Genomic DNA, 16,077 nt, shown 5'->3' with positions numbered 1-16,077 from the left:
AGATAAAACTATCAAGCCTTTGTATCTCATCGTTTCTCCTGGAAGAAGCCCTAGTAGTGCTTTCTTTGTAGCATCTTGATCACCAGCATCATTTTTGATAAGAGTTTCATTTTGTTTCTCCCTCCACCTTCTGAATGCTCTTGCCTCACTTTGCTGTAATTTTCAGCTTCCTTGAGCTGCCACCCAGTCTAGGACCATATTGACAGTTTCTTGATGAGTGAAACCACAAGTGAGAGAGGGATGTTGCTGTATGGAAATTAGTTACAACGTCAGGAGAATGAAATACACAGCTTGCTGGGAGAATTTTTTTTTTGCCTAACTCTGAAGATCTTTGTATTTAATATACACTCAAGAGAAATGGATCTGGTGGAGATGTTCGTTATGGCCCTTTTCCTAATGGCGGTCAGAGAAGGTACCTCTTCATTCTTGCTTATTTTTACGTCTTCATTCCTCTCCAACTTTTCTTTTTCTTTAGGTTTTTCTAAATAGTTTGCCTTCAGAAGTTGTGGGTGCTCCATCACTGGAGGCTTTCAAAAAGGGACTGGACAACCATTTGTCTGAAATGGTGTAGGGTCTCCTGCTCAAGAAGAGGGCTGGACTGGAAGACTTCCAAGGTCCCTTCCAATTCTATTATTCTGTGTTTTCAAGGACCTTTGGATGAGGCCTCAGCTCAAAGCCAGTATGTCCCTTCTTTTATTATTCAAACCTTCTCCTTCCTTTAGGCCCTTCCTTTTCTGATGCAGTTGTAATTTCTGCGATTTGTTGGCATGAGCAACACTTTGAACTTAGAGCTGCTGCTTAGAGCTGCTGCTTCTCCCTTCTTTCTTCTGTTCAAGGCAGAAGTGATCTGATGCGATCCCGCATAGATTGCAAGGAAGGGCTCCTGATTAACCCCATTGCCCAAATGGATAGGAGTAGACTTCTTTATTCATTTCTTCTGCAGTTCTTCAATGGCCCTCCAATAGCTGCAGAAGTGAAACTGAAAAGGCAATTGAGTAGCCAATAGATGACAAGTCTCCTAATCTTCTAAGCCCTTAATCATCAATATTATTTCACTGCTCAGATTCCAAACATCACATCAAATATTTGGACTAAGAAGAAAAAGTCCCTGTTAGGAAAAGTGGAAGAAGAAGCAGGCTACAGTCTTTGAAAAGTTAATACTGTATGTAAAGAGGGGTGATGCAGTGCCCGTTTATCACATTACCCCAAATGCAGATTGCAGGGACCTCTGAAGGAGCTGCTTAACAAAATAAAAGAAGCTAAATGGTTTGGGACAAGGATCTATCTAATCCAGCACCACAGCCAACAAACCATTGCTGGACAGTGCACAAGCAGCCGAGTCCAGCAAAGATTCTACTCCTCTCCTACCACTACAGTCTCAGTTTGCTCCTGGCTAGGAATCAGCAGTCCCTGCCAGCTTAGTTTTAGCAGCTACTCAGTTAATATCTGCTGTTAGCTTTATTCACCTACTATGTGTTTGCTTAATCCTCCTTTAAGAGCTATTTAATTATTTCCGAAATAGTAAATTCCTTAAGGGACTATTTACTTTTGTTCTGAATCTACTGCCAGCTAATTTTGACAGGTGATTCTTAAATAAGAATGGTAAAATCAAACATTCAATTAATTTTATAATCTTCCACCATGTCTCCTCCACTCCCGTAGTGATCATTTTTCCAGAACATTAAAAATACTGCATAATCAAAAAAAAAGGTTGCTCTAAGCACTGAATCTCAGTTATCACATTATCATTCTTTTTCTGAATATGAAGAGACATCTTTGCTCTTTACACTGGACTGTTTCAGATTTCTCTTTCCTGATAGTTCAGGAGAAAGAGGGAGAGGGAGAGAGACAGAGAGAGGCACACAGAGAGAGACAGAAAGAGATCTGATAGGAATGAATTTCATATTAGGGTCTTTTACTTCACTGTTGTCATTTTATTTTTTTGCAGTTGGGAAGGAACCTCATAGATACTAGAATTTTCAGAATTTCCATGTATTAGCTATTTTCTACAAGCTTGGTCAATATGTGCTGGTAATAGCACTGGTCCAAATAAGATCACTGGAGGACCTCAAAATTTGTGGTCATTGTAGGGAATTCTGTTTAGCTCTTTAGCTGTTTAGTTTTTTGTACTTTAATAGTTATCAACTCATAATGCAAAAAGTTACATTATCCATATGCTACAGAATCACAACTTCCAGCAGCTCCAGTCCCCCTGGATAAGGGGAGTGGGATGCTGGGAGTTACAGTTTGATGGGAGCTAGAAGACCTCAGATCTCCTATATTATGCTGTAGCTGCACATTTGTTCTGCATTACTTTTTTAAATTTGATTCACAAGGTAGAAGAAGAAACCATCTGACTGTGTTTAGGCTGTTAGCGTAGCATGAACTGAATGCAAGAATACTGTCCACCTCTAAGATGTGCGCTGAATGACAAGTAGCAATAGGGCCATTTCAGTATGTGTAGCCTTTTTTAGAAGCTACTTCCCCTGGTGATTCCATGCACATTCATCGTGTATGATTCCTTAAGGGCAATAATTGCTAAATGGAATAATAAATTAAGCAATAAATTAAATAATAACTTATGGACAATAAGAGGGGAAATAAACAGAATTCTTACAAAGAAGCATATTTTGGGGTCCTCCAAGAATCTGTTTTGGGACTAGTATCTGGAATGGCATTTGATAACTGGTACAAGGTCAGTCTTAAAGCCTGAATGAAGTTCTTTTCGACCATTGGTTTTCATGATCATGAAAGTTGTTATACAGACCGACCTTTGGCCTAAGTGTTAGTCAATTATTTGGGTGTTTTTTGCTTCCTTTGGAGGCACAACTGCATCTTATTAGGCTGAGCTATTAAAGTTTATTGCCAGTCTCTTTGGAGGCCTAATGAAACCTTACAAATATACATTCAGAGCAATTGGCCATGCTTTTCCACTTTAGGAAACAGAGATTTTAAAATTCTGAATCCAGAAGTCGGGTGTGCTCCTAAAATAAAAGGAAGCAGCCCAGAACAAAAGGTGTGATGCTGTGTTACACCTTTCAGCTGCCCTTTAAAAACTCAAGTTGTGTATCTTGCCCAAGAACAATATTTTTTACCACCTTCCAAACACATTACTTGAAAATATATTTGTGGCATATAATTCTGTAATGAGGAGAACTGCAAACAGTCTTTAATTTGCTCAGGACGATGGGCAAAGTCTCTGCATTTTACACAGTGCTGCTACTTTCATTACTGGCCAAATTAGAAATTGACGCAGTTTATTACCCTTTTTGCCCTTGTAGTGTACAGTTGATATCTTTTAAAAACCAACCAGCAAATGAAGAATCTTGATAACTGATTTATTATGAGAGGAAATGACTTTTTTTTATCTTTTCACTCCCCTGCTCTTCAATCAAAAGGAAGCCTGTCTTTCCTTTTCCATTTATAAAATGGAGGAAATTGCTCATTGGCTCCAGCCTTGCTAATAATTGTGAAGGTGGGATAATTCCATCAGAGACTTGTAGTATACTGCATGCACAAAGTTTCAGTCTGATGTAGCCTCTTTCCCCATGTTAACTTCTATTTCTGTAACTAGCTATGCAGGTACAAAACTATGCATCCCTTATAGTTTGACCCTGTTGTATTTTATTTTATGGTACCAGATTTGTGTTTCTTAATTAATTGTTATTAGAAGACAGTACACGTGATCACCTCAACCCGCCGGCGAAGTATGCTCCACGACTGCTCTGTAGTCCACCAACACCTGTTAAGCTTCCATAATAATTTGCCGATAATAATCCAACAAACATTTTGAAACATTATAATCAATATTCTTCAATTTTAGCAAAGTTAATGTTACTTATAGATTGTGTTCAGGGTCCATTCTGAATGACTTCTTAAAAATTGGCAGAGGATAAGTCAACCATCCGTGCTTCAAATTTGATCTGTTTTGTAAACTTCAGTTGCAAAAGGTCTAAAGAACTTTCCAAGATTTACCTGGGATAGAAATACAAAGTTTTTAATTCTATACAACAATATATTGTTGTAAAAGGAGCCAGTGTTAGAGTGTATGCTGTAATTATTAATTTCTTTAGTCTCTAGGATGATAATTGTGGCTTGTCCTATCAATGTAAAACTGATGTTCCTTAAAAATATGGTTGCTTGAGTTTATTAGTTATTGCCTTTTGTCAATACTTGTTTGCTGTTTCTCCATCATTATTTTTTAAATATTTGAACAGCACTCTATGAATAGTTACAACATAGCCTTTTTGCACTTGTCATATATTATTTTATTCTTACTCAATGATTGTATAACAGAAATAGTGAGCAAGTTTACATGATACCAGTTCCTGCTGCCCTTAATATTAGCGCCTCTCTTTTCTGAACCTCTGAACAAATCGATCCTCTCTTTGAACCATCTTCTGTTTCTTTCAGATAAGGCTAAACAGATATTGAGAAGGATTTTAATGATTATTTGTGGGTTTGAATCTTGTTCATGGAGCTACAGTAAAAGTCATTTATCCTTTCAGGCCATTGAAGCATTTTTTATATATAACAATCGATATATATTCCTTCCCGGTTTTCTATCTTATATTTATAATTCACTTGATTGGAAAATCTCTGCCTTTCATTATCAACTCAAGGTTAGACCCGAAGTTTTGCAATTCTAGTATGTTCTGTGGAAATCTCACTGTTCTAAACCAGTGTTTCTCATACTTGGCAACTTTAAGATGGGTGAACTCCGGCTCCCAGAATACCCCAGTCAGCTATATTTTAGCTGGGGAATTCTGCAACTTGACATCCACTCATCTTAAAATTGCTAAGGTTGAAAAACACCGTTCTAAAACTCGAATAGAAAATTCCAGCTAGGAGGGGGCAGGAGAAAATATTGATGTTCCCAGAAATTGTTTATATATCTGTCTGATCCAGTGAAAGAGATTCTCACAGCAGCGGAATACTCTAATGCTAGGAATTAGAGTAGCAGCTCGCAAACAATTATAGTCAGGGTTAAGGCCGTATTGGGTCACTTTCTGGTTGCAACTGTTTTTTGGAGCACAATGTGACTATATGTTTGTCATAGTTGAGGCATGTAAATAAATTAAATTTACAGTTCAAGACCAAACATCAGCACAGAAGTGCTCAAGGACTGCGGAGATTCAGTGTTATTCTATGTTTGCTCACTGATCAAAAATCTAGTTTTATATGAGAAATAAAATTCATATTAGTAAGCTGTGAACAAAAGAAATCAACTAAGCTAAAATTAGTAGAAACAGAAAAGCAAAGATAGAGTTATTTACTTAAAGAATACTCAGATTTGTATCACTGTGACCCAGTAAAAATATTTATTTATTTATTTGTTTATTTACTTACTTACTTACCGGTACTTTATTTTATTGGCTTTAGGGTACAGCAAGAAATAAATATACATTTATTTTTAATAATTAAATTATTAAATACTACTTTACTAAGATGTACACTTCTGTAGACATTCCAAAGGATATGGATGAGGTACTTAAGGTCATGCTAGTAGAGTTGCCAAAGATCTTCACAAATACAAAAATATTTCCAAGTTAAGACAAACTCATTGGCGGTTACTGTCAATGGATCAGGAATAGTTTGTCATATCATCAAAAGTGGCAGTTGCCATACTCTACAGAAATGGGAAATTTACCCATTTCAATTGCCCCCCCAAAAATAAATAAATAAATAAATAAATAAATAAATAAATAAATAAATAAATAAATAAATAAATAAATAAATAGATAGATAGATAGATAGATAAATCTGCCTGACTCCCAATGATTTGGGGCAGTTTACAAATGGCTAAAACATTTAAAAACAAGCAACAATTTTTTAAAAAAAAACCACATGGGCATCAATCATCTTTGCCAAAGGCCTGGACGAAAAGCCACATCTTCAGGGCCCCTTGAAATACCAGAAGGGTGGGGGCCGTTTGAGTCTTGTGGAAAACCTTGTTCCAGAGGGTAGGGGCTTCTGAGCAGAAGGCACTATTCCAGGCAAGACTCTTGGGTCTTGAAGACAGATGGCATGTCTTAACCAACCGAACCCTGAACAGGTCAATCCTGTCAGATCAAACTGGACAGGCAAAAACTCTGGAAGATAGACAGTCCCTCAAATAAACAAGCTCTTTGCCTTCTGGGGCTTTATAGGTAGTGACCAGCATCTTGAATCACACTCAGAAAACAGACTGGCAACCAGGGCAGCTTGTGAAGTTATATGAAGTTACATGGTCATACTGAGACATGCCCATCACTGCCCATGCCACTGCATTCTGGATCAATTCTATTTTATTTAATTAAATCACTATTATTTTAATAATTTTAATTTAAAATTTTAAACAATTTTGATTTTAATTTAAAAACCAGTTAATTTTAATTACCCTTTAGAGCAAATAATAAACACTTTCAAAATACCTGACACATGCACAGTTTTTGATGGAAATGTTGAAACGCATTGTAAAATAATAAGAGAGTCAAGTATTAATAAAGTTCATTTTGAAATGCTATTCTGTGATGCAAATAATAATTTAATCAATACAATTTGGCCACAATTAGAAAAAGCAAACAAGTAAAATCTAATTTTTAAAGGATTTTTTTTTAAAAAAATGATTGCTTTAAGAATCTACACATGGCTTGAGAATTCTTAGGTTAGCTTAAAATAAAGCAGTGTTAACAATAAGGCATTTTGCAATTGCAATAGATCTATTCGAATTAATAGATTTTTCAAGGCTCTGCTAACCCTAATCATTTCCAGACCTGTTGTTATCTGGATTCCTAACCTTCATCTTGGAATCACTTATAATAGATAGATGATCTTTCTACTATACATAACAAAAAAAGGAAGCACCATGAATCTTAATCAAACTCTGAGTTCCTTAGGAAGGACTCTACAAACCAAAAATCTGATTTATCTTTTGTTTGTGGAGTCTGATTTAGGTTGGAATATCCTGTTTTGTGTTGTTGGTATTTGATCAGTTTGTTAAATTGTATTTCTCTGCAGAGTTGGCTTGCTTCACTTATCTCTCTCTAGACCAATCTTTTCCTATATACTTTCCAAGTATGTGGAATTCAATTCTAAGAATTTCTCAGCCAATACTTTATGCCCTCCCTAAGGATGTAAAAAGCTGAAGTTCATATATATGGTAAAACTGCTGTAGGGTATCAAAAATATACAAGAAAGGCAACTATCCTGATCAAAAAAATATTTATAGAGTTACAAACTACAGGAACAGAAAGTATTAAAATGACAAAGAGTTTTGTAGTATCACCTTAAAGATGTAATGTTTTATAGACCTAGGAAACTATTCTATAAAACATATTTTGTTATTCATGAAGGTATCACGTCCAACTGTAAATCACAGTAAATTGAACATATATGAGGTATCTTGTAGTACTTCTCTGCTTCATTGGAACTAACATTCCTTGAGTGATGCACCTCTTCAATAAAGAAACAATTAGTGATATATCAAAAGTATGCAACCTATTGAATGATGCCTTTTTTAAAAATAGATTAATCCCGCTCTTTAAAAATAAAACTAAAGCAACCTGTTTGGTGTAACGATTAAAGCTAGAAACTAAGAGACAGTGAGTTATAGTCATGACTTGGGTATGAAGCCAGCTGGGTGATCTTGGGCCAGTCACTTTCTCTTAACTCTAGGAAAGAGGCAATAACAAACCACATCTGAAAAAGCCTTGCCAAGAAAACTGCATGGACTTTTCCAGGCAGGCTCCGAGAATCAAACGTGATTGCAGGAAAGAGGGGGGAAAACATACAATTAACCATAATTTGTGGCCCAGCAAAGTTAAGTGTTGCCCCAAGAATTCTCTGTTATACTGTCAATATGCCAATGCATTGTGTCAGAAAACAACTGTATGTGTTACAGCAGGCAGCACCAAAGACTTCTTCAAGCCATGTCTTCATGCACTTGCCTGATGACCTAGTTACTTCAGAGCGGAAAAGAAAGACATCTCACTGGAAAAAGCAAATTCTTTGTTGCCTGTTATGGAATCTAATGAAATACAAAACTGGCATGTGTAAATCTGCTAACCTAACTCACATGGCCTAATTTAAATGAGAGAGTGATTGTGTGCAAATAATTATATTATCATTTCTTAGGTGTCTGTTTGAAGAATGAATGGCCTCCAAGAATACAAATATCCATGCTCATAAAATCCTTGGCATTTATACAATTGGAAAAAAAACCCATAATGAATGATTTAAAAATTGAAAAAATTCAATTTCCCATGCAGTTTTGCAAGTGCCCTAGTACAGTTAAGTAGCGCTAGGCTTGACAGTCTCACAGAAACTTCCTTTAACCAGACAAGTCAATGACATGTGTCTTCTTTGCACCTTCTTCAGTCTTAGCTGACTGATTCAGTTGCTCTGTTGCTTACTTAGAATGGGATATCAGGTTCAGAAGGTTATTTAAACATACTTAATTATAAAAACAATAATACAAAGAGTTGGGTTGTGTGCACACACAATTCTGCCAAATATCAATATATTTTAAATCCTAAAACAAACCTATTGATTTGAAAATTGGGATTTAATTGAATTTCAGTTCTGCCCAATAAAATTTCCTTCAAGAAATGGGCCCCTTGGCAGGAAAAAAATAGGATTTTTAATTTGCTTGCAGTTTTTTTGAAAATATATAAGACAGAAGTAGAGATTGGGTGGGTGGACTCTGAGAATAGGAAAAAAAATATTTGATGCTGATGACAATTAAAATCTCCTTATACTGCTTTTGTATATTTAGAATTAAAGAGTTTAAAAGAAATTTGGTCTCATTTCAATCCATAAGAATTTATTTACCATTAATTGATATTAAACTAAGTCAACATTCATGTGAGGGCTTGAAGCAGTATAGTTTTCCAGTCTCATGTTTTTCAAAGATGTGCTGATTACGTGCCATTTTCTTTCTTTCAAATTCATGCAAATTTTTTCCCCACCAGGAATCTATTCTGGATTTAGGAGATGCGATTAATAATTCATTGCATTTCTGCAGAATAAATTTTGATGTGATATAGCAGTAACTGAGAAAATAAACTTCAGAACAACATTAATTTGAATTACGGGAGTGATTTCAACCCAGGAATTTAACATATTTTCCTTCTTTACAAGCCTTTTGCAATTATTAACAAGGGTCAAATTGTTTACAGAAAATAAAACTATAATAAATATGCAGATATTCTTACTCATGAGTATTTCAGGAGAATGGCTTTCAAGAGAAATTAAAATATTGCTTAATTAGATTTGTGTACTGAGATGAAAGATCAAATGTCGATAATGCAGATTTCTGCTACAGTAATCTGCTTACTACCTTGGTTGATCATGACTGTCAGGGGGAATCTCAGGTTATTATGAAAAAAATCAAGATGGGCTGTGCAACACATGCAAAAGCAGATGAAGCATCAATTTACCATTGTGGTCACCATCGTCACATTTTTTACCATATCCCGAGGATACTCCTGAGTCCTGTGTAAATTTACGTACAAGAGTATTCCTGGAAAATCTGTGAGGATTTTTAGTAACTTTTTATTGGATCAGGTCACACAGCAAATACCAAGGTAAGTTCTTCAAGATATTTCACTGATCACTGGAAGGTGTTTTGTACAAACATAAAATAAATGCAGATGTTTTAGTTTATTAATAGAACTAGACACAAAGACAGTTTTTTCCCCTCATGCCATCACTCTGTTAAACACCTAACTCCACCAGCACTGTCTTATGCCTAAAGATATCTAACCATGTAATAGGGCTGTATTACTATTATTCTTCTCATCTTACCTATTAACTGCGTCTATTGGTATTTTATGACTTTGTTGGTTGTATCTTATGATTTATGATTTATCCCTTCATTGCTTGTATATACACTGAGAACTTGTACACTGGAGACAAATTCTTTGTGTGTCCAATCACACTTGGCCAATAAAAATATTCTATTCTACTCTACTCTACTCTACTCTACTCTACTCTACTCTACTCTACTCTACTCTACTCTACTCTACTCTATTCTATTCTATTCTATTCTATTCTATTCTATTCTATTCTATTCTATTCATTTGTATTTAAAGGTACTGAACTACGGTAAGATAGAAAGATGATAAACAAAGTATTTTGGAATTAGTGTGCAATTCTAATTGTTTGCTTGTTTGCTAGATTTGAGATTTCTCTTCTCCCCCTCCCCGCATGATGTTCAAGGGAATTAGCAGAGCGTAAACTGCAGCGAAATATATTTCGGCTTTTGATGGCTGCTGTAGTCAGTAACTAAAAGTTGGTCAGGATGGGACAAGAAAGTTGGCTAACAAAAAAACAGCAGCAATTAACTCCCTCAAAAATATTAATGGATTTAAATTGCATTCACTATACATCCTTAAAGTATATAATGAATATATTTCATAATTTCATTCTATGATATGGCAAATTGTCTTTCAGTAGTCGTTTTTGGAGGGACTCTACTTGTTTTGAAAGTTATTCTGTAGCTTTGTATTTATATATGTTATATAATACTTTGGCTTCTAAACAGTGGGAAACTGTAGCCTTCCAGTTGATGCTGGTCTGCACATTCCTATAGTTGTATGTAACTTTATAAACAATATTTTTGCTATATAGTTATATACAGTATTATATGTATTATGTTATAAAATTGTATATAATTCTATAGACTATAATTCCTGGCCATGCTCAATGCAGCTAGTGGGTATTGCAGTTTAGAAAGCCACCGATTTTCCAAATCTATGATTACATTTTTGCCATGATCAGAACCAACCATTGGACAACCTGTGACCCATTGGGTCATTGTTTCAGAGATATTTCCCTACAGAGAAACAAAATGATTATGGGTGAGCAAAAAAGCAGTGGAAGCAGGAGTGACTCCCAACTTCCTGGTGGCTTCCTTATTGATTTTTCTTGTAGGAAGCTGGCAAGGAGTATTGGAAATGTCATTCACATGAATGCAGTTGATCATGGCAGCACGGTAACATGACATCATGGAAGGACTAAAGTGCCCAAACTTTGACAAATTTCAGTTGAATGGGAGTCATGGATCCCAGATTTTAGATGCAGTCTTCAAGTTAACCCATTTGAGGTGTGTTGATTCCAAAAAGATGAATTCTATTGATCTTTTTTATCTATTTAGTTTTACATCTCGGAATTTTTTTAAAAAACACACACATGTTCTATAAATATTTTTTTAAAGATTTTGAGGCAATTCATAGATTCCTCCATATTTTCTATATGTAGAACTATGATGTTTTTCAAAATTCATTTGGCAATCTGTGCAGATTAGATTTAGAGATCGGACCAATTTATTAAATTGCAAATTGAGAACAAATTAATTATAAAATTTGAAATAGATTAGATCATTTCCCATACCCTTACTAATGATTTCTACCATGTTATAGTTGTATTACATGAGCCTTATACAGTCACATCCCAACGCCTGGATGAAAACAGTGTTACAGGCCTAGGAAACTACAGTATAAATTTGCTGCTAAGGAAATTGGACTGGATTTGATCAAAATTTGAATATCAGATAAACTCAATAGATGGGCAAGGAAAAATGGGATGGCTCAAAACCAAGATTCTACAACAGATTCTTTACTTCTGAGCAGTTACAGAAATATTGTTCCCATTTTTCCATTAAAAGCATGGACAGAAAGAGGATTGGAATGAAATGGTTAAGCTGACTTTATTGAATCTGTGAATTTATTAGTGCTCTCCACTCACAAACCTTGGAGAATATCTTTGTTTATGGCAAGTTTCCCAAACTGAAGTGTACCTCCCTTGGGGAGATTCAGTCAGATTCTGAGAGAAGTATGAAGTATCTTTTAATTCTGCATTGTTACAATAAATCCAGCTTTCCCAAAATACAGGTAGTCCTTGACTTATGTCCTCAACTAAGCCCAAAATTTCTTTTGCTAAGCAAGACATTTGTTAAGTGAATTTTGCCCTATTTTATGACCTTTGTTGCCACAGTTGTTAAGTGAATCATTGCATTTGTTAAATGTTTTATGCCTTATTAAAAATAAAGCTTCACTGTTCGTATAGGTTTTTGGATTTTTAGGGGAGGTGTGTATATTAAGATTACACTAAAGAGAAGTGTGATGGGAAAAGGTTTAGGAACCTCTGCTTTATGGGGTCTTTGCTCTGTTCCAGAAGTAGCTCTAGTTTCACGTTGTTTCTTACCAATTACACTCATCTTTACTTAGCAGTGGAGCTAATGAATTTGGCCTGGAATTTGTGGGAATATTTAGAATTGCAAACAGTGTGCATGGGTTATCTTGGAATGAGGTATAATGACTATAAAGGCTGTTCTGATTGCAAAGAGCAAAATAACACACAAACATTGAAAGAAACTATATTCCTTCCATTCAATTGCATCCAATTCTCAGAGATTGCCTGGAGTAATGGCAAAGGGAGCAAGCTACAAACCAAGGCGCTGGGTGTTCTAGAATTCTAATCCTGCCTTAGGTATGAAAGCCAGCTGGATGACTTGGGCCAGTTATTCTCTCTCAGCCCACAACATCAGGCTTGTATGGCAAGCTGGTTCATCAATTCATGTTGCAACTAATGAATAAAAAATCAGTTATCCACCCCCCCAAAAAATGTCATTTTCGCTTGTGGAAAAATACTAGGAAAAAAATTGTGAAGAGAATTACTTTCCTTCAATATATTTATTTCTTTATGGGCATCTGTAGGGCAGAGAGAAGGGACGCGGTGGCTCAGTGGGTTAGGACACTGAGTTTGTCGATCAGAAGGTCGGCAGTTTGGCGGGTCAAATCCCGAGTGCCGCGTAACAGAGTGAGTGCCTGTTACTCGTCCCAGCTTCTGCCAACCTAGCAGTTCGAAAGCACGTAAAAATGCAAGTAGAAAAATAGGGACCACTACGGTGGGAAGGTAACAGCGTTCCATGCGCCTTTGGCGTCTAGTCATGCCGGCCACATGACCACGGAGACGTCCTCAGACAAGCGCTGGCTCTTCGGCTTTGAAACAGAGATGAGCACCGGCCCCTAGAGTTGGAAACGACTAGCACGCATGTGTGGGGGAACCTTTACCTTTACCTAGGGCAGAGAAGACAAATGTGCATTACAACATCATTACATAAATTCTGCCCTCTTTCTACTTGCATTGAGATCTTACAAGCATCTATCTATCTATCTATCATATATCAATCAAATTATTTGGCTGTCCATTTCAGAATAAGTGACTCTGAATAGCATACAACAATCCAGTAAAACAGTAAATACGTAAGATAATAACTGGATAAAACCATTGTCTAATAATTATGAAAAAGAATTAAAAATTATAAAAGCAAAATCAAACCCATGTAGCCACCCAGAGCCACCCATGTGTGAATTGGGTGGCTAAATAAATAAATAAAATCTGAGTTATGCCAGTGATAGAACATTTTATTATTTTCTTTTAAAAAGTTTCATCTTTTTTATTTTGTGAGCATAAGTTTACAGTATGTTCTTCATACTGTTTTCTAAATAATTGCTAAATCCTGTGATATGCATCTTAAATATTTCACTGATTAATTCTATTTCTTTTCTGCTTTTCTCAACTGCATAGAACAGTGGTTCTCAATCTGTGCTCCACGGACCCCTGGGGGGCCCCCACAACGTCATCACAGGGGATCCACAAAATCTTGAAGCAATGTTATGATTTAAATCTTGAGTTAAGTCTTGTGATCTGTTGCCACAAAGAATATTTAAAGGGGAGGAGGTCTGTGCTGAACAACAGGTTGAGAACCACTGGCGTAGACCAATAGATTCTCCTCCACTTGTCCTTAGAATCTGACTCCAGTCATTCCAGATTGTTGGTGATGGTTTCAGCAACATTTCAAGGGCCACAGATTTCCTTTTGGGAGCATAAATCCAAAGATGGTGGCAGTATTACCTGGTCCCAGAAAGCTAAGTGTGCATTACTTGCCACATCTCTCTGGAGCATAAGATTACTTAAAGCTGCTGTGGGAGGAGAACCATGTTCATTGCTGGTGGCAAAAATCAGGAGAGTCTGGTGGCACTTTCTCCAACTAGCAATTTTTATTAAAAGGCCCAAGCTTTTGTGAGCTGCAGCTTATGCCTTTTAATGAAGTTTATTAATTGGGAAAGGTGCTGCCAGACTACTACTGGCTACAGCCCTGCTGTACCTCCAGAAAAAAATATTCTGTTTTAAGTTTTTTTCAAAGAGAAACATATATCCCCATCAATCTAGTTTAAAAGGAATATTGGAGGAGAAGATGCCCATTTTCAAGAATATGTGATAGTACTGATAAAAAAAAAGTCATCTGCTTTCTCTTCTCCAGGAGAACTTGTTACTCACTTGATTTTCCAGTCAAAAAAATGTAGGATGGTGTTACTTTCAAGACGCAGATGATGAGGTTTAAGTGACTGTGTCTTAAGTTGATGGGGTCCCTCGCTATTTGATTTTTCACAAGTTTTTAATTGCCTTTTAAAGCAGGGGTCCCCAATCTCCAGACCATGGCCAGGTGTCAGGCCACAGTCTATTCAGAACTGGGCCACAGAAGTGGTGGATGAGAATGCGTGCATGCATTTGTGAAAGCACCATACGTGCATGAAACATCCTCTCCTCCCCCGGAAAGGTTGGGGGAAAGGTTGGGGGATGCTGTTTTAAAGGATGAAGCCAACCAGATGAAAAAATAGACACAAAGACATTTTCATTTAGCAATTTAATTAGTTGTCTTATAAGTAACTGTTAATATACTGTAAAGTAAGTTACTGTAAAGTTATTAAATGTAATATGTAGTGTTTCTTTAGCCTGGAGGAAAGATTACAGAGAAAGTGTTTAATGCACTAAGGTGGTAATTTGCTTTAGATAAGTAAATGTTTAATTAGTTTTTAAATAACTGTTAATATAAGCTTTTATAATTGTAAGATTAAATACAACATACATGGTATTTTTAGGTTTAAAAAATGTAAAAGAAATGAACGATTACAAAGAAACTGTAGTTAGCACGCTGATGTCGCGATTTGCTTCGGATCAGTAAATTCAAAGATTTTCCTTCTGTATCATTATTTATGCAGTACTAAAATGAAATGAAATGTTTTGCCAATTCTGAGAGCAGTTATCCTTATATCACACCGTTAAACAAATGAAAATGACAATTTTGATGTTCCTGCTTTCTATTCTTCCCACAACAACAATCCTGTGGGGTGAGTTGGTGTCAAAGAGAGACTGTCCGGCACAAGAAACCAGGATGCAAGATAGAGTTCAAAAGTACTGCAAGTTTATTCCCATGCAGCCTATACAAGAACCTGATCTACTAACAGTCAAGGCAAATTGACGGCAGATAAGAATCAAGGGACTTCAAGGGTGGGGGGGTTAGACCTGGGTATCTTTAGGGGACGTAGGGACTCCAGACTGATGATGCGTTTGACCCTGTCCTCAGGCCCATCTCCTACAGAGCCTGTCCCAGACAGGAGGAGGGTTCAAGCGGGGGTCAGTCTGGAATTGCTATTTGCAAGAGGGCAGGGTGTGCCCCCCTCTTGAATGCCATTGAACCTTATCTAGTTTTTTTTCCCCAGAGGCAAACTGCCCGCCTGAAAAGATTGCAGTGAAATCTTGCATTGAGCAATAAAGCAGGTAGTTTATACATGTGGATCTGGTTATTTGTACCTAACGGTTGGGTTGGGAGAGAGTGCCTGGTCCAAAGCTGGCTTTCATACATAAGGCAGAACTAGAACTCACAATCTTCTGATTTCTAGGCCAGCATCTTCAACACTACACCAAACTGACTGACTGTTAGTTCTCTCCCAATCACACAGGGCTGGAATCATGTGGGCAAGGTGACCAAAAAAAAATCGGGAAGAAATTTGGATAAGTAATTAAAAAAAAAGTCGGAAAGCCACCACTCTATGAATTTCAGCTGTCCAACTTAATTATAGTAAGAATGTTGAAACCTTCTTCAGTTTCATTTTATCCCTGCCTAAACAGCAGACAACTTGGCCTCATCTTTTGAATGGGCTGACCTACTTCTATCTGGTTTTGCAATGGTCAGATTTGCTCTCACTTTCTCTGACAGCATCAGAACTAATTTTCACAAAATCCACTTTC

General features: G+C 36.5%; 1 protein-coding gene across 1 annotated transcript in view; it reads left to right on the top strand.

Annotated features, from left to right (window-relative positions):
* Positions 1–244: 244 nt before the first annotated feature.
* The window catches only part of CD6 (CD6 molecule), a gene marked incomplete at its 3' end in the record, with an annotated part of 42,305 nt that continues 26,472 nt past the window's right edge, over positions 245–16,077 (top strand). The window contains exon 1 of the mRNA XM_083349702.1: positions 245–412. Coding sequence (XP_083205828.1) covers positions 358–412 — 55 coding nt within the window. The 5' untranslated portion in view covers positions 245–357. The remainder of the gene's footprint in view (positions 413–16,077) is intronic.

Source organism: Vipera ursinii, assembly GCF_947247035.1.
Source record: "Vipera ursinii genome assembly, chromosome: 1".
Taxonomy (NCBI): Eukaryota; Metazoa; Chordata; class Lepidosauria; order Squamata; family Viperidae; genus Vipera; species Vipera ursinii.
This window is presented reverse-complemented; position numbering and strand designations above follow the sequence as displayed.